This window comes from Melanostigma gelatinosum (genome assembly GCF_949748355.1).
Source record: "Melanostigma gelatinosum genome assembly, chromosome: 1".
Lineage (NCBI taxonomy): Eukaryota > Metazoa > Chordata > Actinopteri > Perciformes > Zoarcidae > Melanostigma > Melanostigma gelatinosum.
Window position 1 is genome coordinate 10,847,708 of NC_136634.1, and position 26,366 is coordinate 10,874,073.

General features: G+C 44.3%; 1 protein-coding gene across 2 annotated transcripts; it reads right to left on the reverse strand.

Annotated features, from left to right (window-relative positions):
- Window positions 1-1,049: 1,049 nt before the first annotated feature.
- Window positions 1,050-21,087, reverse strand: otud7a (OTU deubiquitinase 7A). 2 transcript variants are annotated; one of them, XM_079289140.1, is made up of 12 exons: window positions 20,996-21,087; window positions 18,284-18,437; window positions 15,740-15,925; window positions 15,407-15,625; window positions 13,397-13,498; window positions 12,763-12,890; window positions 11,624-11,736; window positions 10,134-10,261; window positions 9,904-10,053; window positions 4,843-4,957; window positions 3,696-3,780; window positions 1,050-3,418 (listed from the first exon to the last, which is right to left on the reverse strand). In XM_079289140.1, the coding sequence occupies exons 2-12, from the start codon at window positions 18,366-18,368 to the stop codon at window positions 1,859-1,861; spliced, it is 2,871 nt and encodes a 956-aa protein (XP_079145266.1). In that variant the 5' UTR covers window positions 18,369-18,437; window positions 20,996-21,087; the 3' UTR covers window positions 1,050-1,858. The 2 variants fall into 2 exon arrangements, with proteins under 2 accessions (XP_079145266.1, XP_079145267.1); XM_079289141.1 differs by lacking the exon at window positions 20,996-21,087 and having other exon boundaries at window positions 11,624-11,715; window positions 18,284-18,371.
- Between the last annotated feature and the right edge of the window lie 5,279 nt (window positions 21,088-26,366).

Sequence of the window (26,366 nt, forward strand, 5' to 3'; positions counted from 1 at the left end):
ACTAGAAAAAGGAAGAGAGGATAAAAGCTAATAAATACTCAAAGAATGGGTATTGTAACGTATGTGGATCAAGAGAAACCTAAACAACATGATCTCAATGGTAACGTGATTGAATATTGATTTAGAAAATCATCAGCCTAAAAGTTAAATCTATAATCTCTAGATTTCCTGATGATAACCGCCTTGAGGAAATACAAAAATGACGCAGACACACCATGTTTGTAACAATAAACTATTTTTTTTCATATTTACATCTGTACCTAATGTGCAAATCAATAATTTAAAGTAGTGTAAAACTCTTAAAGGAATACAAAATCATATCTTACAGTCCTAACATGGTGAGAGTCCATGAACTTGTCACGTAGAAACAAAGAGGAGCAACACTGCAGTGTGTACAGGAGAGAGACGGAAGCAAACCCAGGGAGCAGTGGACATCCTTGGCCAGGACACACTTAGGTAAGGACAGCATGGTACATTAACCAAGCATCACCAGAACAAACAGCAACACAAACACTGCGTCGTTACAGTAGTCATGTCGAATGAGCAGAAAGCACTTGGAGGCCCGGGGTTTTACAAACCCACTGATTGGTTAAAGCACTGATGATCACAAAGGCTTGAGGTGCTCTTAGCAGCAGGTGCTTCTTTTAAACGGCCTCTAGACATGGAAGAAGAACAGACAGTCTCACACTGGACCAGTGACACATCTATACTGCAGGTCACCACATAGTGCTAATAGCATGATTGCACATTGTGTTGTTTGTGTGGAGGGGAAGAGACACGTAATCACACTTCAGACAAATACGCATCGGCCTGCTCTCACTACCCACAATTCTTCTCATCTAACACATTAACCGAATAGAGTAGTTAACAGGCGACTCAGAGAAACACACCATAAACACTGCATATTTCAGAAGCAATTCATCCTAGTATGCACACTGTTCGGTGTTTGCCACAGAAAACATTTTGAAAAATTTGAATTGTAATCTTTTTTAAGGAAGCCAGTTTGGCAGTGCTCGTGGCCTTAAGGAGGTCGACTTCGGGTACAAATGTGAAATGATATCTTACACATTATCTTGAGTCCAATTCTGACACAGGAAACCTTTGTACTGTGGCAAGAACAAAGGTACACTTCACAAGTGAGAGTTTTACATTTTCATCCTAATCCAAGATTACAATCTATAATTCTTACACATTTTAATTCCTGTAGTTCAAATTTGTTTACAAAAGCACACCGTGACAATCCTTTACAATTTACAAGACACAGTTAACCTACAGTAACTATATTATTGGTGCATAGACAAAAATTGGGAGAGGGTGTAGCAAAAATCACCAATTTATTGCTTTAAAGTCTAATATTAATCTCCCATTGAATTTCTTTTGATTGCAAAACAACTACAAATGTTTGAAGAACCAAGCGGAGGTATTGCATTCAAACTGATTAAAAGAGCTAAAATGTTCCCGCCTGATGAGATGCAAATCTTTTTGTACTTTAAAAAATAAAGAACTTTCCCTCACATACACAACGTTATATCACAGAGAGATGACTTTTACTCTAAAACAAGTAAAAGACTAACTTCAATGAGACAAAATAAACCTAAAAAAAACACAATTTCTGGCCAAAGCTGCTCACTGTTTCAAGTTCTGCTTCCCCGATCACAAAGTAATACTCTTCACTAACAAGGGAGGGGTGACAGGAATACAAGAGCATTCTTCAACAAAATAGGAAAATGTTTGCCATCATGTGATTCTAAATGCAGAGTGCAGATGGTGTCGTTCCCTCACGTCTCCTGCGGCCTTGCTGACAAGTGGCTGAAGTGGCTGAAGTGGCTGTGATGTGGCTGTGATGTGGCTGTGATGGCTATGCGGGCCTCTGCACTTTGCTCTCCCTCTCCTTGCGTTTCAGCTCCTCTCTGTAGCAGTAGGAGCAGTAGTTGTCCGTCTCTGACCTGCCATAGAAGGAGCAGTTCTCCCTCTTGCAGCGGCGCTGCTGAAAGCAGTACAAAGGGCTTCCAGAGCTCCGCCCTTTGGTTTTCTCTTGGTTGAGCCAGGTGTGAGACGAGTTGTCCTCATCAGCAAACTCCAAGCAGTCCTGAATGTCCCCCGCGTTGAATCCATTGGTGTAGGTGTGAGACTTGTGTTCGCCAGGCATGTTGTAGGACAGGGTCTCTATGGTGTTAACAGTGCGGACCCCGGACAGGCGAGCGGGGCTGTAACTCTGGGATGAGAGTGTGCGGTTCTGCTGGGGGTAGGTGGCGCATGTCTTTAGGGTGCCCACCACAGGCTTATAGGGGTCATCTTGGAAGATGGAGGATTGCATTTTGACATCTTGTAAGTGAATCACGCTGTGCCGCTGGATGGGCGGTGTATGGCTGTAATGGGCAGACACAGGAACGGGCCCAGGTCTCTTAGCACCAATACTGGGGGAGGAGTAAGGCGCGGGGGCTGGGGCTGGGTGGGGGACATGGTGGGAGGCTGTTGGCGGGGTGAGAGGAGAGACTGGGACAGAGATGAGAGGGGCTGCAGGAGTGGGACTGTTCCTGCCCGGCATCTTGAGACCCAGTGGGGGCTGGGAGTTGTGGTTGTAGGTGTGGGTGTGGTGGGGCAGGACGGGAGAGCAGCTCTCCGGTGGCGAGCTGTCCGATCTCTCCCTCTGGAAGACACTCTCATGCTCGGGCTTCTTCACGGCCACCTCGTTAGTGGCAGGCGGCTTCTTCTCGGCCTCCTTCCTCTTCTGCTCCTGTTCCTGGCTGAAGCGCTCCTGGGCGTTGGTCAGGTAGTAGCTGATCATCTCCTCGTGGAACTGGTGTCGATGGCTGGTGAGCAGGAGGCCTGCAAAAATGAACTTGCGCTCCCCCTGCATGGCAGCCCGCAGGATGTTGAGGCTGAGCTTGACATCGGTGCTGTATTTCCAGTTTTCCAGGGTCTTGTCTCTCGCTGCACTGTCCTGTCTCCCGGGGGGGGAGGAGCTGGAGGGTCCGTCTCTGTCTGTAGGGGATGGACTAGTGGTCTTCTCAGAGGAAGTGGAGCTGGCTGACTGGCCCGACTCCTCCTTGCTCCCTTTGGTTGTCTTAGACTCCTTTTTCTTTGTCTTTTCCCCTCCATTCTCCCCACTACGACCTGAGCCAGAGTTAGATTTGTTCATTTTTCCGTGCACAAGGCCACCCAGACCTCCCATGTTCTTCTTCAGCTTGATTCCCAAGGTTTTGCTGAAGCTACCTAGTTTGTTGGCTACAGAATCAGCCCGGCTCTTGTCTTTGTCCTTGCGCTGCTTGTCTTTGTCCTTCTCCTTGCTGGGCTTGCCGTTGTTGACGTTAGAGTTGCTGCCGACAGACTCGCGGTCAGAGTCCATAGACTCAGCAAGAGACTGGACATCCTCACCTGCAGAGGCTGTGGGAGACTCTGGCTGAGCGAGGGGAGCCTGCACAGGAATACACACAAAAGCATACAGCAATGAATAAAACACAGAACATAGCAATGAGGTCTCAGGGAAATTTCGCAGGGACTCCCAATCTATTCCAGACATATTCCCCCAAAAATATTTTAAAAAGTACATCATCAGAAAAAACAGAGTAATTCCTGGGACTCTGACAGCAGATAAAACTGATTGATTGAACAGTATGTGGTTTCAAGAACATCTGGAATCTGAAATCTCTCTCGGGCTAAATGAACCGCAAACACGTGTGAGAAAACGTTACCCTCGTTTCAGATGGAATTCGGATCCATGTTACATTCATGTAGTTGTGCAGCAGGTTGAGTTTGGCCTCCAGAGACAAGATGAGACTGTGGGAGAACATGTGACCACAATTAACAACTAGCAGTGATGTAACACAGTTGACATTTTATTTTTACTAGAACCCAATGGCATATATAGCATATTAACGGATCTGAGTTTGTTATTGAATTTAAGAAAACTTTGAATGCTTGCAATGCATTACGGGTAATATAAAGAGGTGTTATTAGAAGCTTGAACATTCTTTCCATGTATATCTGCATTGAAGCTTGTTAAAGGGACAGTTCACCCCAAAATCAGAAATACATATTTACCTGTAGTGCTATTTATCAATCGATATTGTTTTGGTCAGAGATGCCTAGTTTTGGAGATATTGGCTGTAGAGATGTTTGCCTTCTCTCCAATGTGACTATATTACAGCTTGTGGTGCTCAAAGTGCCAAAACAATACATTTGAAAACAGCAATATCTCTCTGTAGAAACGTGACCCGGTCCCTCAACATAATCCACTACGGTTGACAGGTGTAGTTCGGTTGACAGAAAATAGTTCCAACATGAAACTGGGTCCGTGTATTATCTTGAGTAACCGGGTCACGATGTCTGGAAAGAGACATTGCTGTAGTTTTTCCAAATGTATTTTTTGGCGCTTTGAGCACCACAAGCCGAGCGACATCTCGTCCCAATATACCCGAAAGAGGGCAGAAATCTCTTTGGCGCCATCTCTAAAAGTAGGCCACTCACAGCAAATGTATTTTTGGGGTTAACTCTTCCTTTAAATGCTAAGCTGACCCCCTGCCTGGCAGGAATGTGAAACAGAAAACCCTTACATAAACTCTTTGTTCGTGTGCTGCTGCTTTAGTGAGGCCATTCCTGGAAAACCCGATGGATGACTGACGTATCTCACAATTTGTTCTCTCTCTGGTCACTCTTTAAAGTGACCTGAGCTCGGAGGCCATAATGAGAGTTAAATCCTCCACATACAGCCCTGTGGGTAGACTAACAGAACTGTCCTGGCCTGCAGTTTTTCACCCTCCGTGGGTCTTTCGTAGTCAGCGCCACTGTGTTCTTTGTTGATAAGCATCAACACCCTGCGATATGCTCTCCAGGACTTACTTGGCTAGCTTGGTATTATCATTGTCGTCCCTCCCCCACTCCCAGTCCCTGCCAGGGTCCACGGCAAAATGGAGTGCCAGCAGCTTGTGCTCCGAGTCAGTCAGAGGGATAACAGCTGGAAGAGATGAGATTATCAGAAGGTTAGTTTGGTCTAGCTTTACCACCGGAGTCTATGTTGCACGCCACCCATTCTCTCACAAGGCCACCGTGGTGTCAGCGCTAACGTGACACCATACTGACTCACTAGAATAATGCCATGTTAATTATCCCAGATGTCTGTCAGCATGGGGTAAAGTATACTGTGGGTGCATTCTATCTGACATACATTTTTTAGGCAGAGAGGTAACCGTGACCAGTGAGTGTCACTCATGCTGACTCATCCAGACAGAGAAGGTCAAGAATGAATTATTAATTCTCACATTGGGTCTTATTTTCATGGGAATCTTTACGATCTGCAATGATAACACTGCAATATCTCGAGATGACACTCAGATCTGGAAACACAGTGACATTGCTACAGCAAAGTCCAATGGGGCAAGGCAAAAAATAAACAGTTCAGTCAGATTATCTGAGACACTTTATTTGGCGGTAAATCCAAACAGAGTATACTTTAAATGTTGGTCATAATCCTTTGATTCACAGAAACAGTGTGCGTGCACAACTATAGGAAGCATGTTAGGTCAAAGTTGAAGTAGGAAGTCAGTCTGTAAACTGTGATTAATTTACAACACACAGCGTGGGTCATCATTTTACCATTTTTCTTTGTTTTCTCTACCACATCAATTTGGCTGACCTTGGTGTCGGCCTTGTGCGTTTTCTTTTTAGAGACAGACCTTTGCAGGTACTTGGGTCAGTGCAGTGTTATCATTACCAAAAGGAGTGATGGGCAAAACTACCAAAGTAGGACCCAGGTTGTGACAAACTGAAAGCATCCCTAAGTTAAATGAAAGGATTTGGTAGTCTGAGTTTGGCACCATGAGGCCGCTGCTTGGATTCACATTGAACCGAGTAGCTCTGCAGCTGTTCGGGGCTGTACAGGATGATTTAGTTTAGTAATAGAGTGCAATCAGACACAGGACTGCTGAAAAATTGAACGAGTGCTGAAATAATTTCATTCATACCCCGCTGATATGATCAGCTACTTACAAGCAGGAAGATATTTTCAACATTATAACACTGGACAGAGCACATAAAACAGACACCCACCCGAGCTTCCTCTCGTGGGAAGCGTGCTTATATTATGTGCACAGTGCGGGCGTGCATGTGTTTGTGTGTGAGTGCATGGCTGCCTTTCAAAACAAGAGTGTGAGGAGGACCAGCTAGACCCCGCTAGCCCACATGACAGCTCTCCTCAGGCTGCCTAGTGTGGGGGCTGTTGTCCGCATGACAGCAGAGAGAGGCAGGCTGTTCAGGCAGAGGACATTCCAGCCTTCACTGTCAGCCCCAGATGGAAGATACAGTCTCCTCCCCGCCTTATCAATTCTTCCACTGCCATTGGGCTGCTCTGCTCTGCAGGCTTCATGCGGACACAGACGCAGCAACGGCCCCTCCCGTGTCCCTGATGAAACTGCAGGTCAAACGCTCACTCTTCCCCACTTGTGTGTCTTCCTGAGTGCCGATGCATAGGTGCAAAGTACACTATAAATCATGCATGTGTCAAAATAGTGTTGATACATGCATAGTGATGATGCCTTAAGTTTTTGAAACAGAATTAGTGCGGCCACACCCATGCTAGGAAATTTAACACTGCAAAACATGATCACTTATTGGTTTGTGACACCATTAGTCGCTACGCAAACAAATTCCAACAGCTGAGTAAATACATCACGAATAGCAGTGCTGACAAACTCGCCCACAGACCTTTCCTTAAATATCAAGGTTGCCTTCGCGTCATACCTGTAAATTGCGAAGCATTTTACACCATCTTCCAAAAAATAAAAGAGCATGACTAATGCCTGTAACCACAGAGACAAACAGTAATGAGAGCCGTGGCATTGCTGGGGGGAAAAAAAGAGTAGTGTTCTTAAAGAAGGGTCTTTCCTAGAACACTCTTGCCCAGAAGAATTCAGTCATAATCAGAAACACACACGGACAGACAGAACGCAGTTAACCAGCTCCCACTCAGCTCCCACTCAGTTCCCACTCAGGGTCATGCAGCAGGCAGCGGAGGTCCGTGAGGTGGCGTCCTGGCTCCCACGATGCAGCTGTCCTCTTTTCACGCCATTCCAAACTGCTGTGTGTGCTGTTGTTCCCACTTGGGTCCGGTCCAGATTTCAGAGATTCAACAACTGCCAATGGAGCTCTAGGGGACTAAAGTGTGCTGTAATGTATTTACTATCCCTGTTGGCAGCCTTGTTTTGTTGTCCTTGAATGACCGATTCCCAGAGCTTATGCATGGATGACATCATCGCCCTCCGCGCTATGCGAGCTGTGTACTCAGCAATATAGCTGTCAGCCTGCCTCGCCTTGCTCAGCTTGCATCTTTGAAATCGGAGGGGGACTTGGGTGTAACCTGTGAGGAAACAGCTGTTGGGAATGAGGTAGATAACCTTTCTAAGCATGCATTCACGTGATTTGATTGCTTTTTTTAGTTTGCACAAAATTTAAACATATATCATGCCTTGTGTCATGAGAGCAGGAAAGCAGAGGATTCTCTCTCCTCGTTTACCCCCTTCAGAGGACAAACTCACCCATTCCAAGCTTTTATTCACAGCAAGAACAGTGAGCCAATGTTTCCTCTGTTTGCAATTCATGAACAACTTGTGCTGTCTGGAAAATGCACAAATTTGAATCCTTGACTTTGGTCACTCAGCCTTTGGATGGTTACACTGTTACTGTTATGTAGGTGGTCTTTGTGTAAAAGACGGCCATTTACTTCATTCAGATGGGTGTTAGGGGGTTGACGATGGGATGCCAAAGAAAACCTGGAAGTGTTTTGGTACTGGGACCAGAGCTGGAAATAGCTCCACCGTTTTTTAGAGGTCCAGTTCGACTCACACATCGTTTAACCACAGGAGCACAAACAAGCTGATAAAAGACTTTGCCAACAACGTCTACTGAGGAGCTAGTCATTATCACACAGCAGGTGAGCAGCAGTGGGCTGATAGAAAACACATAGAAAGCTCTGGGTTCACCTGACTGCCTCACTCAGAAAAACAAAACTTGACTGTGCGGTTGGGATGTGCCCAGAGGGAGAAAAATGAAATAAAATAAAGTTTTGATCCGTTGATCGTTTTTCATGCAAGCTGCCCATGAAAGGGTCAGTAGCGTGATTGTTAGAATCGGGTTACTGAGGGAGGCCTTCGTTATAACCTTCCGTACAGACGGCTGAAGAAAGAGCCAGTATTCTAACCCAGCCTCTGGCACCTGAACACACACCGGGCCAACAGCTTCTCAGATGCTCTTCACTGTGCTGGGGGAAACTGAGACCAACCCTCTACCTGAGACGTCCGCACACTGGCCTGACTGTAAGCAGAGAGGATCGGCTTGTTGAGGCCCCAACACGGGACCCTGCCCATATGTGGTGATGTGGTGAGGGCTTAAGGGCCGGCTGGTGCTGCTCTGTCCTAATTGGCAGTGGAAGATTAGGTCTGTCTGTCTGGCCCTCTTGCCTGTCTGCCAGCATTGTACCATTTCTTAAAATTCAAAAACACACATTACTTATAAATATCATACAAAACAATACAACTACACCTCTTACATACATGACAAATGCAGGGAAACATGCCAGGAGCAGCACAGATTTGTGTCATTGCTGTGAAATATGATTCATCACGTGACATACAAATGCACCAAGCTAAGCATGCAAATGTTTTCATAACATCTTGGAGCGAGAGAGAGAGAATGCAGACAAAACGCACTCTGATTCCTATCACAGGACACAGTGTACCAGAATGAAAAAGTAGAGTCATGCAGTGGTGTAGTGGTTGAGCTACAGCCGCTTCTTTGGACACATGCGCCATCTGGTGGACAAACCAGAGAACCCACCTCTGCAACACTAAAACGCCCAAATAAATAAAAGTGGGTGTGCTGTGGAGTAGGCTGCCTTTCATCCCTGACGTGCTGCTGGCATTAAAAGGGAATGACTTCAGGGCAGGGATTGCATGTTAGTAATCATGTCTGTCTGCTCAGTCTGCAGTGGTCGTACCCAGACGTAATAGCTAGGTTGGTGTTTACATGCCGAGAATAGGAAACGTACATGCTCAGAAAAGCACAAGAGAAGGAGGAAGACAGAGAGAGGAAGAGAGAAGCAGTTTGCGTAAGAGTATCTGTGTTTGAGAGTGAGAAAAAGAGGCAGAGGGACGGAGTTGGCCGGCAGCCCATGCAAGCGACAAGTGAGTTCCACCCACTGAGTCAGATAAAGAAGAGTGCCGTGACGACCAAGACCGGTTGTCAAGGAGATCCACTCTATTTGTCAATGAAAGGAATTCCATGTGAAGATCACTCAGACCTCGAGAATAAGCAACACGTCCGGAGTGGGAGCAAAACAAGACAAAAACAAGAGCCACACACACGAAATGGAAAATCCACACCCCCTCGCCACGACATAACACAAGCAATATGCTCTACGCAGCACCGTATCACAGAGCCCCGTGAAAGAGGCAAACCGTAAACAGACCTACTGTAACTCTCTAAATTCAAACAGTGACCTCTGAGAGAGAGACGTAGATACACAACAACATACAATTGAATGATTGGATCAGTGCTCAGTAAGTCAGAAGAAGTGGCCTGCTGTCCACTTCCCCTCCACGTTGGCCACTCCCTGGTTCCTGCTGTCGACTGGCCTGCTTTAATAATGGAGCGCAGGTAATTAGACTGCTGGCTCATACATTATTCACCTCCAGCAGGACAGGCGGACCACTCGCCCTCATTCTTGCAATCCCACTTAATGTTAAACCAGAGACTGCCTCACTAATGCACATTACAGCAGGTGACACTTGGGATTTTTGAAGAACAGGAGGTCAAGAAAAGGTTCACATCCCACATTCCAATCTGCGTATGCCTCCAGATTTTTCCGTGAACATCATGTAAGTGGTTTTGCGATGATGCACAGTTGCTTACCTTGCTCTCGCTGCTGGTCTCTCTGCTCCATGGACACCAGTGCGGAGAAGTGAGCCTGATCGTAGGCTAGGACCAGAGGGGAGCAGTGGCAGCGGCTCGGAGGAACCTCCAGAGGCAGATAGAGCCCTCCAAACGGGATGGGAGCAAACGCTGGAACACCACATCTAGTGTCAGTACATTGCTTGTCCTACTGTAGTGTGGAAGATCAACGCAAGATGCGGTCAGCCTACCTTCTCCTCCTGAGTCTCTGAGCATGGTGTCAGCCACCACTACAATTGGCCTGCGTAACACGTGGGCCAGCACAAACACATGGAACTCCTCCAGACTCTCATAGACCGGATCCTCAGAGTTATCCACCCTGCAACATAAAACCAACAACAACCATGTAACACAGTGGGATCATGGGATACGATGACAATTTCCTGACTTGGAATCGACGGATGCAAAAACATCTGCCAAAAACAGTAAATGTCATGTGCCTGCGTGATCTAACCTGATCCATTTTGCCCTCTGGCTACCTTGAACAGACTTGTACAAAGATCCATCTATTCGTACATGAGATTGAATGAAAGAGAGCAGGAGAGATAAAGAGGGAGAGAGGGTGAGGCCGAGAGAAAAAGCAGAGGCAGAGCTATCAGGCATGCGACCACCAGGGAACCAGATGATGTGCAACAATTAAGTTGTCAGCCATACAAATAGCCACGCTGCCAAATTCACTCTAATAAAGAGCCTCTTAATATGTGAATCCCACTCATCCTATTTAGGGGCTCATCTCACACTAGGACCATCAAACGTCCCTGACCTGATTACTGTATCAGTCTAACTCAGTGAGAGGTTAAAACCACCAGAGTAAATGAGTAAATTGTGGGATATTTTCAGTGATTTGTACTGTCAATGCGGGCGAGGACAGCTAATTAACGCAGTTATAGTTTTCAGATGCTGCTGTCACATGGAAACAGCCGTTGCATGTTTTCTCATGAGTTTTTTTTGCATTTATCTTTGAAGTCAGCGCTGAGCGCAGACAACCACAACCTGCTTAGATCACATGTTATGCAAGTGAATTACATTTCGACACCTTGGTGAGTTTTTTTTTATTTCCATCATCGTTGTTTTTTTCTCTATCAAAATAGCTGCTATGCCCATCGTGTACATGAGAGAGAGAATGAGTGATACTTTCAGTGAAAATGGAAACGAGAGACAAACCACAAGGTTTCTGTGCGTAGGAGGAGGAAACTACAGTTAGTTTCAGATCTGCCTCTGTAGCCTATGATAAACCCACTCATACACTTGTTTATGCATCGGGTGGGGGGGGGGGGGGGGGGGGGGGACAAATGATTAATACTGATGGCAGCCAGTAGATGGCACAGTCTCACACTACAGCGTCAACAAATGTTATTAAATCAAGGAGTCAATTTAAAAGTACTCGTGGGAACAATGAGTTTCCCTGACAAATCCATCGAAGTGAGAAGGTCACTTTTGTTTTAATTGTGGGCCTCCTGCGGTGTTCCAACGTACAAGCCATTAAAACACAGCAGGAGAGTGTGATGTGTGATGTGGGACGAGAGCTGTGCAACACTCACTACGGCTGCTCCGTGTTGTTCCACTCTCCATCTTACACAATGACGACGGAGCGAACACTGCTGGATTCTGGTTGAAGGGATGTAATAAGCGTTGTGTCTTTGGGAGTAAAATGGGGATAAATGTGAGTCAAACGGCTTACCCTCCACTGGCGTTGCCGTTTTTGCTGAGGTGAGTGCGAGGCTCACTGGAGGCCAACTTCAGCAGCTCGTTCCACTCTCTCTCCCACTCCTCCTCAGTGTACACCAGCCCCGACTGCACCAACACACACACACACACACACACAGAATTTCTAATAAATCACCCACACAATCCTTATCATTAGGGGTGTAACGGTTCACAAAATTCACGGTTCGGTACGTTTCGGTACAGTAGAAAACTATAAATGCCAGAGAAATGTACTTGATTTTAAAATATATTTATTCATTACAACTAACATCATGAAGTTATTCTTTGACTTTGAACAATGATGGAACTATACCTGAGTGACTCATCTTCTGGGGTGTCTTCTTAGCAACACATACGCATAAAAAACAAAAACTGCTCCTTAATGTTATGTAGTATTGTTACTTACATCTTGCTTACATCTTGTATTGTTACTTACATCTTGCAAAAGAGATTTTTAATCTCAATGGGACTACCTGGTTAAATAAAGGTTTTTAAGGTTGTTTTTTTTATTCAAACGTATTCGGTTCATCATGTGTACCGAACCGTGAGCCTCATGGTTCAATACGAATACGCGTACCGTTACACCCCTCCTTATCATTATTTATCATAATTAATCTACAAAGTTATCTCCAGAAGCTTTATGCATCTACCGGTACATCTCTTTTGTCATATTTTTGCTGTTAATGGATGAAAGATGAAAAAAAACCAGACAGGGATTATGCGTAATTAGAGAAAGGTGGATGACATGCAACAAACCAGGACGCTGCGTTTACTGTTTAGATCAGTGGGCCACCAGAACACCCGAAGGCATTTTTAAAATATGAGCATCTGGACTACTTCTTTGCCTGAGCTATCTTTGGTGACACCATTTTTCTAAAATACTTCTTCAATCCATGAACATCAAGAGAAGGGAGAGGAAGTGCAGAGGATTTGACAGTATTAACACTGCTACTAATGCACACTTGGTATCATCAAAAGACTATTTTCCTCGCAGAAAAAATCCAAATGTGCGACCCAGCAAGGGTTACATGTGGCTCATCCCTTCGCTTGCTCTTATGGATGTATTCATGCTATCATTCGTGAAAGTGGATGTGATGCATTTACTCTTCCAACCTCCTTGTTCTGTTGGGTTTGCTGCCACCTCCACCTCCTCTTCAGAGCGTCTCTCTCCGCACCGCTCTTCATCATGGTATACAGGGATTTCCTCAGCATCAGGTCTCTGTCATGGAAGCCCCACATCCCTGATTGACACAGATTCAAGACTCCGTTACTGCTTGTTAAGATTGAGGACATAAAACGATAACACAGCCATTGCACCAAACTATAGAATCATTGTGAGAAAACCTCAGCTCTTTAACTTCCTGTCTAAAAATGTCTTTCATCACTCATCAAAGGGCCTTAGTTGTCCGACTGTCAGTGTAAATTGCATTAGCTCTGGTGCCTCGAACATTGACAGCTCCTGCTCCAGTAGTCCTCACACTGGGAAGTCAACATCCTCCTTCAGCAGGGACCTGAATAAACTGTGAATCCACTGAACCCTGCAGCTGACAGTTTCCCGCTATGTATAGGTCACTTATCTCCCTCCCTCCCTGCCTTGCTACCTTTGCTCTTCCAATCCTCCTTTCCCACTCCCTCCTCTGGATTCAGCAGCACTGACGCTGTTAATAGACAGCGTCTTGCATAGTTGTTATGGATGATATGGTAATGTCATGTGTTAGATATACTCCAGTGTACATGAGTAGCTCACCTAAAGAGGCAGCATGCAGGAGGCAGTTCCCGTCCCCTGTGGTGGCCAGAGGAAGCAGCTTCTTACAGCTAGTGCACATGGTGGACCACCAGTTCAGACGACCTGCACACACGTACAACAGTATAAGACCATGAATTCTGCACAAAACTGAGAAACAGAAGGGAGCAAATGCCTTTTAGTTTCAATCCATTTTCAAGTCAACGTTCTCTTAATTTACTCAAATTGAAATGCAGAGACAAAAAATGCATTTGTACGTTTCCAATATAATATCTAATTGGGCTTTACAGGGCCAAAGCAACATTTATTCCTAACCCAGCCCAGCATCTCTACGGAGAGGAGAATACAATCTACAAAGAAGAAGTCGCAGCACATAAGAAAAACAGAAACAACTTTGGGAGAGGCAATTCCAAGAGAGATGTTTGTTCCACGGGCGACTGGGGACGTAACAGCGGCCATAGGTGATCAAATGAATGAACAGAAACGTGCTAATTTATCAACAATAGAAAACATCTTAGGTTTATAGCAAGTATATTATAGATATAGCAAGAGCAATACAATGGATAAATAAATAAAAGAGTCTCAGGTCCATAAAAAGCTCTATAGCTTTTTTAATTATTTATTACATTGTTAAGGGTTAATTTATTTATAAAAATGAAATAACATGAAATTAGTGTCATTTTGAGTGTAGTTTATATCCTGATGATATTATTTTAGACATGGGATGGATGTAATGGTCCTTTCAGATTCTGTAAAAATCATCTCTGTCAGGAATGCGCCACAGATATTTACAGCAGCCTTCGATTGGCCGTCACAACAGTTTGTCACCTTGTTACTCAAATGAACTGTGAACTTAATGTCCTCCAGTCTCACACTACTGGAGCAGGTACCAGTGATGGCCCAATGAGAACAATTAGCCAACAGGCATAATTAGCTTCATTAGCTGAGCTTTGAAGGCAATGATTAGCAAAGGCCATATGCTTTGCACACACCCTCAAATACCCAGCAGTCTTTCAAAAACCCACTCAGGAGTATCTTCCTCCTCAGCCTGACTTTCACAGTATCTCCATTTTCGGCTCCATCACCGCCCTGCCAGCATCCCTGAGGCAGAGACGACTGCTTCACAGCCCCGGGCACGGCACACTGCTTTACTGCAGGCAGCTTCATCGCTCTGAGCCTGGGGTGATCTGACTGCATCATTTATTTAACAACAGTAAACACAGAAGACGCTCTGAATGATTCACCCCTCAGTGTGGATGGGCTCAAAATGCAGATGTTTTGCATTTCACGTGTTAGATATGAAATTAATTTTCTTAAAACTTGGGACGACTGTTACATCCCAGTTTGGTTCATGATGTTATACCCATGAATGATTCATGTGCTGGTTGATATTCAGCCACCCATAAAGGGAGGCTAACACTAAGCTGGTTGTTGTAATTTATTTCACATCTTTTTATTTGCAGAGATACATATTTTATAGCATTTATAGATTTTCTGGCTGGACTGTTGAAAATGTATTCACAGTACCAGACAGATTATCTCTTATTCACTTGTTTATGAAATATAGAAATATGAAAGTCAATATATTTAACTGTCCTGATCTTCTTTTTGGACGACTCTTCCCAGAATTATAACAGAAATAGGTGAGAAAGGCTTTAGAGTCTCTGTGAGAAAATCTGCAGGAAGATTTGAAACTTCACGAACTACTTTCTCTCCGTTAGTTCAAAACTGAAGCAGGGAGATGAATCCTTTGGGATCCGGGATGCTTTGAATGAGTTGTTGTCGTCTTGCTTCCAGATGATGCTGCTCTGTATCTCTACTCTCAGTCTCACCCTCCACGTCTCTGTCTACTGTCGATTACTGACTTTCAATGGTATTTTCTCATTGCTACCTGCATTTCAGTGTAATCTAAATCAAGAACATGCACACGATTCTGTTACATATCTCAAATCAGTCGTAGGAGAATCACTATACCAGAATGTATTGTATAATATGATATGCTGTATTACTCACCGGCCTGCTCCAGAGCCATCATGGTGGACTGCTCGATCAGGTCTCTCTCTATGAAGCTCCTGAAATCCTCGCTGTACACGCTGAGATCTGGTAGCTGGAATGTGTAGATGGGCATCTCAAGAGGGAACTGCTCGCTGGTACACTCACTGGCCACCTGCAGCCGCGCCAGCGAGACGATAGCAGAGCTGGCGTGGGAGATCCCGCGGGACAGACGCTTCTCTAGAGGGGAGACGAAGCGAGAATTGCATGGACGAGTGGGAAGCGAGTGAAGAAAAGACAAAACTGGCGGGGGTCATTGGTGGTGGCGACATGGTGTTGAGGGAGCCCTCGTACCTTGTGCATTGTCCTCCTGCTTCTGTGCACATGGCCTGTCGATCTTGCTGACATGGGTGGGCGTGTCACGTGTCTCTGGCTGCTTGTAGTAGCGGCCCTCGTTGAAGACCTGCGGCAGGTTGGCAGTGTGGACCTGCCTGAGCTCCTCATAATCATTCAGAGCAGCACTGAGGTCCCAATTTTTACCTGCGGGACACAAACAAAGGTCAAAAGGTCGATTGCACGTCAACACTGATTCAAAATAGCAAGAATGAATATTGTGTACGATTATTGAAGGGTATCATATTGATATATATTTTTTAGATATTTAGTCCAAGATATCTTGAATTTCTGAACAATTAGAGTGGTTTACCAAATATTATGTTCCCACGCATCAAAAAGTTGTTTTTTTTGGTGCAACGGGACACTTTTCGCTGCAGTTTACAGTAAAAAGGGTTAACTCATGGTGAATAACTCCGAAGCACAAAGGGAAGAAAGAAATGGGGTGAAATGCAAAAGGGCTATGCATCTGCAGATTACTGTCTTTTTACAAATATTAAATAATGAGCCCCAACAATAATGGTATATATAGCCCATATGGAGCAATATGTGTCTGAGTAAAACATGCTACATCATAAGAAGAAGACGCTGAAGGAAGACGGATCATTTAACAGAGTGACAGCAATATCCTGATGTGCAGGAGGGACCCACACACTGGTAACACATGCACGCCATGAGCGCGCACACACACACACACACACACTTCCTGTCCTCTGGGTGTTGTCTCTAATAGAGATCCCTTCCAGGTTTGAGAGAAACAAGTCGAGCCTCAGTCTTATTATAAAACAGTGTGCCTTCTCATGACGCCACAAGAACTATCTGCAGTCTATACAACTCACATCAATGCCTGCAACTGCAAACATCCAGAGGGTTCCTGCATGTAACCTGAGCATGTTTGTGAGACAGCGTCCATTAATGGACTCCCTTCGTAAGAGACCTGGAGGAAGTTGTCTTCTTCCTCACTTCTAGACATGATGATTCTCGGCAGTCTGAACATGAAACCTGGCACCACTAAACCCCGTCTCTCACGACGATCAATGCAAAACGGCTTCTGCTTTATTGAGCTGCACAGATCCAGGAATACAACTTAAGGTCCAGTAAGTTAGCCACCAGATGCATTAAATGCTTCTACATTAGCCTTATATTACTGTGGCATGGAAGGCATTGTTTCAGCTCCTTCATGTTTAATGGCTGCCGTCAGCAAAAGGAATGCTGATGAATTCATCTGCAGTGTGAACATGCATCATCCCTATCTATTAGAAACACAGCAGCTTTACTAAACTCCTTTTTCTCATTTAAGGACTGTGAATTAAACCAGGTGCATAGGTGGATTTGAGGGCAAAAGAAGTCCATCTTTATGAGCAAGCTTTACGAACTATCTGATTATTTTAATGAAACGAAATCTCCTAATTTAGTTTGTTTACCCTTTTTCCTATTCTAAAAATGAAAAACCCCAGAACATAGAAAATGTCCTGGTTGTCAATAAATGTATCCACAAAGGTCCAAACATATTCTTCAGTACATAAACCAGCCTCTAGGTGGAAGCACCACATGTTGTGCTGTCATATGACTCAGACCAAAGGGGTCACAGCTGATTGATGCAGGTCTGGAGAGCTAAGCTAACACCAGAGGAAAGCAGCAGGTCCTGAAATAGGACATCCAGGCCCACGTCTGTCTTGTCTGAGTGCTGTGTCTTGTTTGGTGTCTTGTTAGTGTCCCTGTGGCATTGTGCCAAATCCGAATCAGAAAAAGAAACATGACTGAAGGGGAGGGAGAGACAGATACCGAACACTTTAATTCTTTTATCAGACTACCAGCTGCATAATAAACACGCAGAGACAAAAAAAATAAAAAATTCCAGGACGCACTCTACAAGGATTTCATCCCCTAATGGAAGTCTGATTTGTGTGGCGCATGCTTTTATTCCTGTAAAGCAGACAAAACTGGATCTAAATTAAGAGTTCAGCATTTCTTTACTGCAGTTTGAACAGATGCTTGAGTGCAATGCGAAATCGCCTGAGATTGCTGCAAAAATCGGAAATAAAAACACAAACCTCACTTGACTGTCTCAAGAAGGCCAATTCAACTGACCATCAACCAGCTTTCTGTTGCCATGTGCACTTTTTCTCTCCTGGTTCTTTCCACCAAAGTGGCCCTGTATGTAAGCTATACAAGTGCCAGTAGCACTCTGCTCCTCAATGAGTTCCAATGAATGGGCACAAAGCTCTCCCTGGGGAGTGCACTCGTAAAACCGTCACACTGGCCTCTAAATCAGCAGGCTGGCCCAACTCCTCTCCTCCCCTCCTTTGTTTCCTTTCTTTTCCTTTCCCCTCATTTCCTCTCCTCTTCTGTTCTTCCCTCTCCTCTGCCCGCTTGAGTGCAACTGCGGCACAACAGGGGAGCAGCTGATCAAAACACAAATTCCCACACATTGAGTCTTTTACACATAACAGTTTGCTTGATAGCCTCCAATCTCGGAGGTGCGGGACGGTTTGGGTCTCTTACCTTCCAGCAGGTCTCTTGCCAGACCCGGTTCTGCCCCCGTGGAGCGAACAAAGTCTGACAGGACCGCGTCCATGTCCAGAGTCATGTGATCATGTGTGTGCGCTGCCCAATGTGCAGCGGTGGCCTTGGTGGACGCCAGCCTTCACGTTGTCATCTGGAAAAAGACACCATTTTACAGTCAATCCATTTCTGCAACACTCTTAAAAACCCATCACTCCAAACCAGAGACTGGGCGGACCCTCGCTCTAATCCTTATCCCGGCCAGCAGTCTCGGCCTGCTTGTACTGAGGTGTAATGCTTTGAGCTGAAAGTACATAGTACTGCGAACAACACTCCACTCCCAGAACTCCTCCCAGCTCTTGCTAACAGTCATAACATAAAATCCAACAGCACGGATATAATATCAACAATACGACCAGAGGTTGTATCCAGGACACACCTGCCTCTCTCCAGAGCTTTTGGCCCACCGCCCGTGACGTAAAACTAACACAAACTAACCCTCTTCCTGCCACTGAGTGCCAACCAGGGGTTTCTGGGTATCATCCAGTATCTTGAACCACGTGAGCTGGACAGCAAGGACGGATGCTTAGCAACTGTTCGTGGAGCGATTCAGTGTGATGTTATTTAGTATGATGCTAGCTAGAGAGCAGGTTAACAGCGCGGCTCTAATGATCAACAAGCGTTCCTTTGTTAGATCTTAAATATCACTTCTAAGATGCACAAGTGTTCCCTCCCTCGGCCCATGGAACGAATGAGCCCATGCATAGCTTCCATTCCTCCGGAGGCCGTGTGGGTGACCGAGGAACGGAGTTCAGAGCGTTGTCAGTGAAGAAACAAACACCCACAGGTTTGCAGCTCTGACACCGGGGCCTCTGTGTGTGCAGACCGGAGGTTTGAAGGCTGCTCAGGTCTGTGGCTTTGACCTAAAGAGGAGTGAGAGCATGCTGCAGACATTCTGATGCTCTGCCCACATCGCTGAGCTGTAAGCAACTGCTCCAGCTCTCAGTGTGCCACATGACAGACGAGCGTCCATCAGGTTTTCGGCTCAGTTTCGGCACAGACGCTCTGATCCGGAAATGCAGCCGATGCAAAAAAAAAACATTTCAGTTGTTTCCTGCTTCGGAGACGGATGAGCATCAGTGGATAGGACATCGCAGCACATCTTTAACTGACCGTGACAGAACAATCTCAGAAACTCTCGGTCAGTATTATCATCACATGAAAATGAAAAGCTCGCGACAAAAAAAAAGAAACAACAGACAGCTGAGCGCTTCTTGATTATTGGCATCAGAGAGAAAATATCTTTGTTCGAGACGCAGCAACGTTAGTCTTTATCATATGCATTATTAACGAGTCAAAGCCGCACTGAAGCTGCAGTTTATCTGACCTACTTACTGTCAGCCACTTGCACATCCATCGTGTTGCATGTGCTGGAGCGGTCACAACCAAAGGTTTGTCAGAGATCATGAGATTGGGATTGCTTCGCATTGTGTTATCAGATCAAAGGGGACCTCGAATGTATCGCTGGAGGAGAAGATAGTTCTCTCGTTATTGGCACTTCCTTCTTAGAAATCAAATAAATGTTTATGACAACGAAATGTCACACTTCTTACAGGAAATTCAAAAGACAAAGAAACAAACATATGTGCACATAATGACACTAGAGGTCATCACTGAGTACAGAATAATAGGTGAAGCGAGTCACAGGAATAGCTCATGACCTCATCATTTCCCTGAAGAACAGCCTGATTCAGATCGCTTTCCTTGTGGGAGGTAGTTATGACTCAGAAACACCCCAATGCATGTTTTTCTATCTGACGTACAGCCTGGGAATGTCCAGCGTCCCTTTAATCATAATTTGCATATTTGTCACACACATGATGTATCCGGCTTCTACAAACGGCATTATAGCAGCACAGTGAACTAGAAAAATATCTACTTTAAAGGATTGGTGCTTGTCATATTTGTCTTATTCTTGACAAATGCCATGAAAAGACCAGAACCATCTATTAAAACGTTCAGACTCTGCTGCGATGCTCAGGCCCACGACTATTTGTTATAACTTTACATTTAGTCATATTTTATTTTTATAAAAGGACAACTGGGCAAAGTATTCTCTGAAAATGTTACTCAAATACGAGTAAATCTTCAATGGTGGAGTAAGACACATTTGGTGTACTAGTCGTGAATATTTATGGCACCAGGTGCAGTGGTGAAATGTAAAGAACAATACTCAGGTACTGTACTTATGTACAGAGAGGTACTTGTACTTTTTATAGTACATCTTGTGTGCACTACATTTATTTGACAGCTATAGTTACTTTCCTGATTAAGATTGTAGAGTATTTTTGCACTTTGGTATTGCTGCATTTACTTCAGAATAAGACTGACCAGGACAATGTACATGTGGGAATAGACCACAGTGCCTGTTCCATCTTAATGAAGGAACATGTTACCAAGTGCAGCAGTGTGGCTCATTTGTGTGTATTTAGTCAAAAATGGAGGTCTGTGCACCGGATTTATAAATTAGTCCTCGCATACACAGATAGCACTAACAGGATCAACTCATTGTTGGTTTTGGTCTTGTCATTTGTTGTTAATTAGAGAAATATTGAATACCTCCAGCCTTATCCATTCAGTGTTATTCAGCAGCTGTCTGCTACAATGTGGATGACTGTGATTCAACTGCTTTCTGTTAGTTATGACACATACTTTCTGTATTTTTGCTGAGGGTTGTTGAAACGCCATCTGATGACCTGTGGGACTGTCACAGGACCAGACGCAGCTCTAGTCCATGGCTTCAGAGGCCGCAGAGGAGAGGAAGACACCGGGGAGGCAGAGAACCCTGAAACACACACACACACACACACACACACACACACACATATGGAAAGTTATCACCCTGAAACAGAAAGTTATGGCCCTTAGTTCTGATCGACTGAGCTCAATTTGAAGCTGCTGTAACACACCCGACGGACACACACACCTGCGACTGCATCAGCGTTGATATGCTAATTAAAAAATTACCCCTCAAGCCATTACTTTCATCATGTGTCATTTAGAAACCACTTGGTCTACTGACTATTCATCAGTAGAGCATTGCTCTGGAACAGCCAACATTTAATCATCGATTGAAAATGAAAGACTAATCTTTTTACTAAAATGTGAAATTACATCATTGATGTCATTGCTTGAGTGCTTTTAGAACAGGGTTTTAATCTGCCTTGCGATATGTGTAACTACACCAGTCAGCTGTTCTAAGAGCCCTATAAAGCTGCCGAATTTCTTCTTCGTGAACATTTCCTTAAAACAGCTGAACACAGCCTGAAGTTTAGGCAGCAGCTGCACTTAAAAGCAGCACCGTTTCTTCTAAGGCCGCACCTTCTGAAGGCGTAATCACATTTTCAGCTTCTCAAAGTAAGGTGCAGATGTTTATGTGACACCAACACTGACGCAGTAAAGAAAGTGCAGCGCTTGCCTCACGATCTTTGCTTTTCACGTAACGAAACGCAAACGCGCTGATGCCAGTAAATGCGGAGGAGGTCACTGTACGAGTCGCTGTGATCCAGGATGATCCTGCGTGATACAGCCGGCAGAGAGATGAGATTATCAGTGTGTGTGGAGACGAACGCACATGGAAACCCGAGAGAGAAGAGTGCGAGAGCAGCCACACAGAGCAACAGAGGATATTCTGCCACTACCTGACGCCTCTCTTCACCCTTTCAACAGAACACTGCCGAGGAGTTAGCGTCAAAGCCCTCCTAAGTGGGACTGAAATATCCTTCAGTGCCATGTATAATTCACACCAACAGTAAAAATGTCCATATACTGTATGTGTCCTCTGTTTATGTGTACAATCTATCACAGCAACGTTAACCACAGCACGATGTCACCTTTGAAATCAGAGCAGTTCCTCACTTTAAAATGACAGCAAGTTGAGCAGATGTTTGTGCAAATTTGAGGCTGACTGTTATCCATGAGTTATATAATAGTAGTTACATAGTTATACACTATCACTACTTCAACCATCGGCGCTAGGCCGACATGTTAGTGATGACTATTTCAAATGTAATTAGCATGGCAGGAAATAACACCAGAATATTCCACCTGAGCAGAAGTTACTTGACGAGTGTTGTCCTCGAATAAAAGTCACATGACTTGCGTTGAAATTTTGATTTTCCTAAAAGTCAAAAAGAAAGCAAAACAATCCTGAAGTACTTGTACTTATCTATGCGCATTTCCATCACTTTATACTTTTACTTCACCACATTTCAGTGGGGAAACTTGTACTTTTTAATCCACTACATTGATCTGACAGCCGCAGTTACTAGTTACTTTTCAGATTCAGATTTTACACGTCAAACATGTGATCTGCATTCAAAATATGTAGCATTGTTATAGATTAAACTAGTAACTATCCAACAACATAATAAAAAGTACATTTTATCAGCAATACCGCTGTAAATTTACTCAAGTGAAGTTTTTAATGCAAGACTATTACTCAATGACGACTATTACACCTGAGAGAAAATACTTTGTAACAAAAACCTGTGAGTAAAAGGAGAATAACCAATTTTAGAGTTTACCAAAAGTAATTTTGTACTAGAAAATGCTGCTCAATTACAATATTGAGAGTACACACTGTGTGTTTCCATACCTGGTAACTGGTCGGAGTGTGAACGCTACTAACTTTGTGTCAGAAGTGAACACACGATGTTCACTGCAGGCTGCATCTTTGATCTTGTGGCGTCAACACTTTTACAGTTTTAGACCGCGAGGAAAACGTGTGGCCTTGCAACCATCAGCTACGGCCTCATTTTCTCTCGGATGTTTCTGCTTTCGGTCTCACACAGCTGAGCAGCAGGCGTAATAGTAACTTAGCAGAGTCAAGTCGTGTAGTATCTAACAACAGCACTCAAACACACTGCGTCTTTTGCCTCCTATGGTCCGCTGACCCACGAGCATTCTGCCCGCAGTCCCTCCGTATTTACAAGGGCCCGTCAGACATGACATAAACGAATCACCTACATGCCAGCTCAAATACATTTTTCATAAATAACAGCTGTAATTTGGATGCAAGCATGAAAGCTGGACCGACTGTTATAAATGAGGCCCCCCGGGGGAGCTGTTGGATGAACCCCACTGAGAGCCGTACATTGCTGATGCTTCGACATTTAAAATGTAGTATCTGTGTTTTGGGTATGCAACTATTCCCACTTTACCAAATCAATCACTAGCAACTGTCAATCAAGTCGTACAACCACCACAAGACAATGAACCTACCTCTGTGAATTCTGCTGCAGGCTGTTTCAATCCAATTAACCTTCTCTCACCGATCTCTTGTGAAACAATAAAAAAAGCCGACAGACACAGCTGTTTTTGACTCTGCCTCAAAAATAATTAAATGCAAAGCCACCCTACACTATGCATGCTAATGCTGCATAACAACTCTCCACCCACTACTTCCTTTTTTATGTTGAACGCTATTTGAAGACTCACTACTTTAAACCAGTTGGCTGATTAGAAAGTGTGAAAAGTCTCACGGCAAGTGGCTCTACAAGACCCAACAATGGAAACTTGGAGCCTTTACTCCGAGAATACTTCTGAATGTCGCACAGACGATGACAAATGATGCACAGTTGCATTCCATCGTCACACGCTCATTTGCCATTTGATACAGATTTTCTTTTCCACAACGTTTTAAATGCAAATGTGCTATTTTTGTATTTATGTATATATACGTAATTGCATTACAGTAACCGGATGAGTTATAGATGAGATAATTGTCTCCATCGTGAGCCATGATCGCCCACATGCAAGGCAGATACAAAGCAGGTGGGAGGTGAACATACTGTACAAACACTCCTCCGTAACTGCCATGTGGTCCAGCAGCACATCCTATACGTGCACACCAATGTTAACAGCAGGGTATACCATACATTCTCGCTTTAAAAGGCAGCTTCTATTTTATGGCTATTATATTTTGCAAATGTGAGTTTATGTCAGAGTACAGTACAAACACTGATGCTGTTAAGGAAAAACAGTAACAAAAAAACTTTACACACACACATCATATTAATTTATGTTCGATGAATTCCAAGAGTCTTTATTTTGGTCTATAACCTGCCTTTGTCTGTTTTTACTTAGACTTCTGATTTCCTCTATTTGACAGAATGCCTTCCACGATCCCAAAAAGCACAGCTTCCAAAAGAGAGCTTACATGCATGCAGTATGCTGTCACAATATTACGCTATTTGACACGCTGTTCTGGTCGTTTCAGGCTACTGTCAATGGAGGAATTGGCATCTGTGGTATCTCTTCTTCTACGGTGAAATTACTTCTGTATGATTGTTGAAAGTAAAAAACGTCTAGATATGAGCACATCCAAGCGCCTGATATCCCAACACAAAATTCTTCTTTAAGTAAATTGAAAATGTCCTAATAAACACTGTACCTGTGGAAATAGCATTGCATCGAGGCACACGGTCCTGTTGCACTGAACAAAATGCAAGATATTTTATAAATATAAGCATTTAAGTTGATTAGTGGTGTTGAAAAGCAGACAACATATAAATGAGACATCTCAGTCACTGATTCAATGCATCCTTCTTGTGGAGGACTAGCTCCCTTCACAGCTTAGTAGGTGGCACTACTCCAGAGATTCGAGAGTCAAAAAAGCCGTTGGGACCTGAAACATGAGCCTAATCAACAAAATAGTGGCAAGAGACCTGTCCAGCAAGGGTTGGACAAAAGACGTGGGCTTGTTGGTAAAACACAAATGAAGTTACTCAAACCTCAAGTAAGTGTGATCTCTTCTCTGCTGGAGGGAATATTTTGGATTCTTCCAGGCAGAGAACAAAATCGTACGTTCTGGCTTGGACATACGGCTCGGTCGAGCCAATTGTGGCTTCATCACTAGTGTGTGAGCCGAGCTGCAGTTAGCAGGGCCAAGCACCAACTGGCTTAAACTGCTGTGTTCAACACTGGTAGATAAACACCCTATGATCCCCATCTCTAGAGCGCATGAGTGTGTGTGTGTGTGTGTGTATGCAAAAACACTAACCATTGCATGTTCACTACTCATTCTGCCCTCTGTGTGTTTACCAATCTCAGAGCCAACAGAGCAAGTGCTGCAACAAAGGGCTGCCAAAACACAGAAGATAGTTAATAAAAGATGGCGTTCATTCTTACCCAGTACTTATTCACAAGCCTGTGCACAGCAAAATGTCAAGCCACCCTCTCAGTTATGGTGAGAAGAAAAATGTCAGTTTTTTCCTAAAACAATTGCTATTTGCTCTGTTAATATACAACGAGATGGAAACACTAAAACCAGACATATTCAAAACAGTGTTGTTGCTCTGTTGATGTCATCGAATAAATAAAGGCAGAAACTGAAAGAAATACAGAGATTCGATACACTCGTTACATTAGACTTGGGGTAATTGCATGTTGGAGGAAATGAGCACAATTCAACGGAAACAGATCATTTCCACCTTGCATCAGTACCGAATAACCAACACAATCCATGAGCTTGCTTCATAACACAGCACACTTAAGTGGCATGGAACATTCATGTAATGGGATATTATAATGTCTCACCAAACTACAAACTAAGCACTTCAACAATTTCAAAGTCCTTGCTTGACAGCACGAGATTCAATCAGTGAATTTCAATGCAGACCGGAAGCTCCACTTGCTATTCAGCCTTCCTATCAGTCCGTCAGTCAGCCTCAATCTCTGTCCCTCCTCCTCCTGCAGCCACAATGGCAAGCTTGTACTTGTGGTGATTGTGCATGTGCCTCACCAGTGCTCAGGGCAGCAGACGTGCGCATGTACACGCTTATACGCCGCCATCTAGACGATATTATAGGCGGGCCCTGTGTGTATGCATGACGTGTTTCAATCAGTGCCTGGGACGACATGTTCAAGCGAGAGCTCTTCACCCTGCACCAGCTCATCAAATTAAGCCATTTTGATTCCTGAGAGCTCCATCTACGTCTGTCTCCACCTGAGAGTGTGCCGAATCACTCCTTATCCATCCATTATGCTCTACTCACGAGTGGGACTTCCCCTGCCTTTACAG

Excerpts from the sequence above, each read along its gene's own strand:
- otud7a (XM_079289140.1), bottom strand. The coding sequence starts at position 18,368 with ATGACTCTGGACATGGACGCGGTCCTGTCAGACTTTGTTCGCTCCACG. Across the intron at positions 10,262-11,623 it reads AACGGCAACGCCAGTGGAGG|GGTGGATAACTCTGAGGATC; the intron begins GTAAGCCGTTTG and ends TTTATGTTGCAG. Across the intron at positions 3,781-4,842 it reads GATAATACCAAGCTAGCCAA|TCTCATCTTGTCTCTGGAGG; the intron begins GTAAGTCCTGGA and ends GTTCTCCCACAG.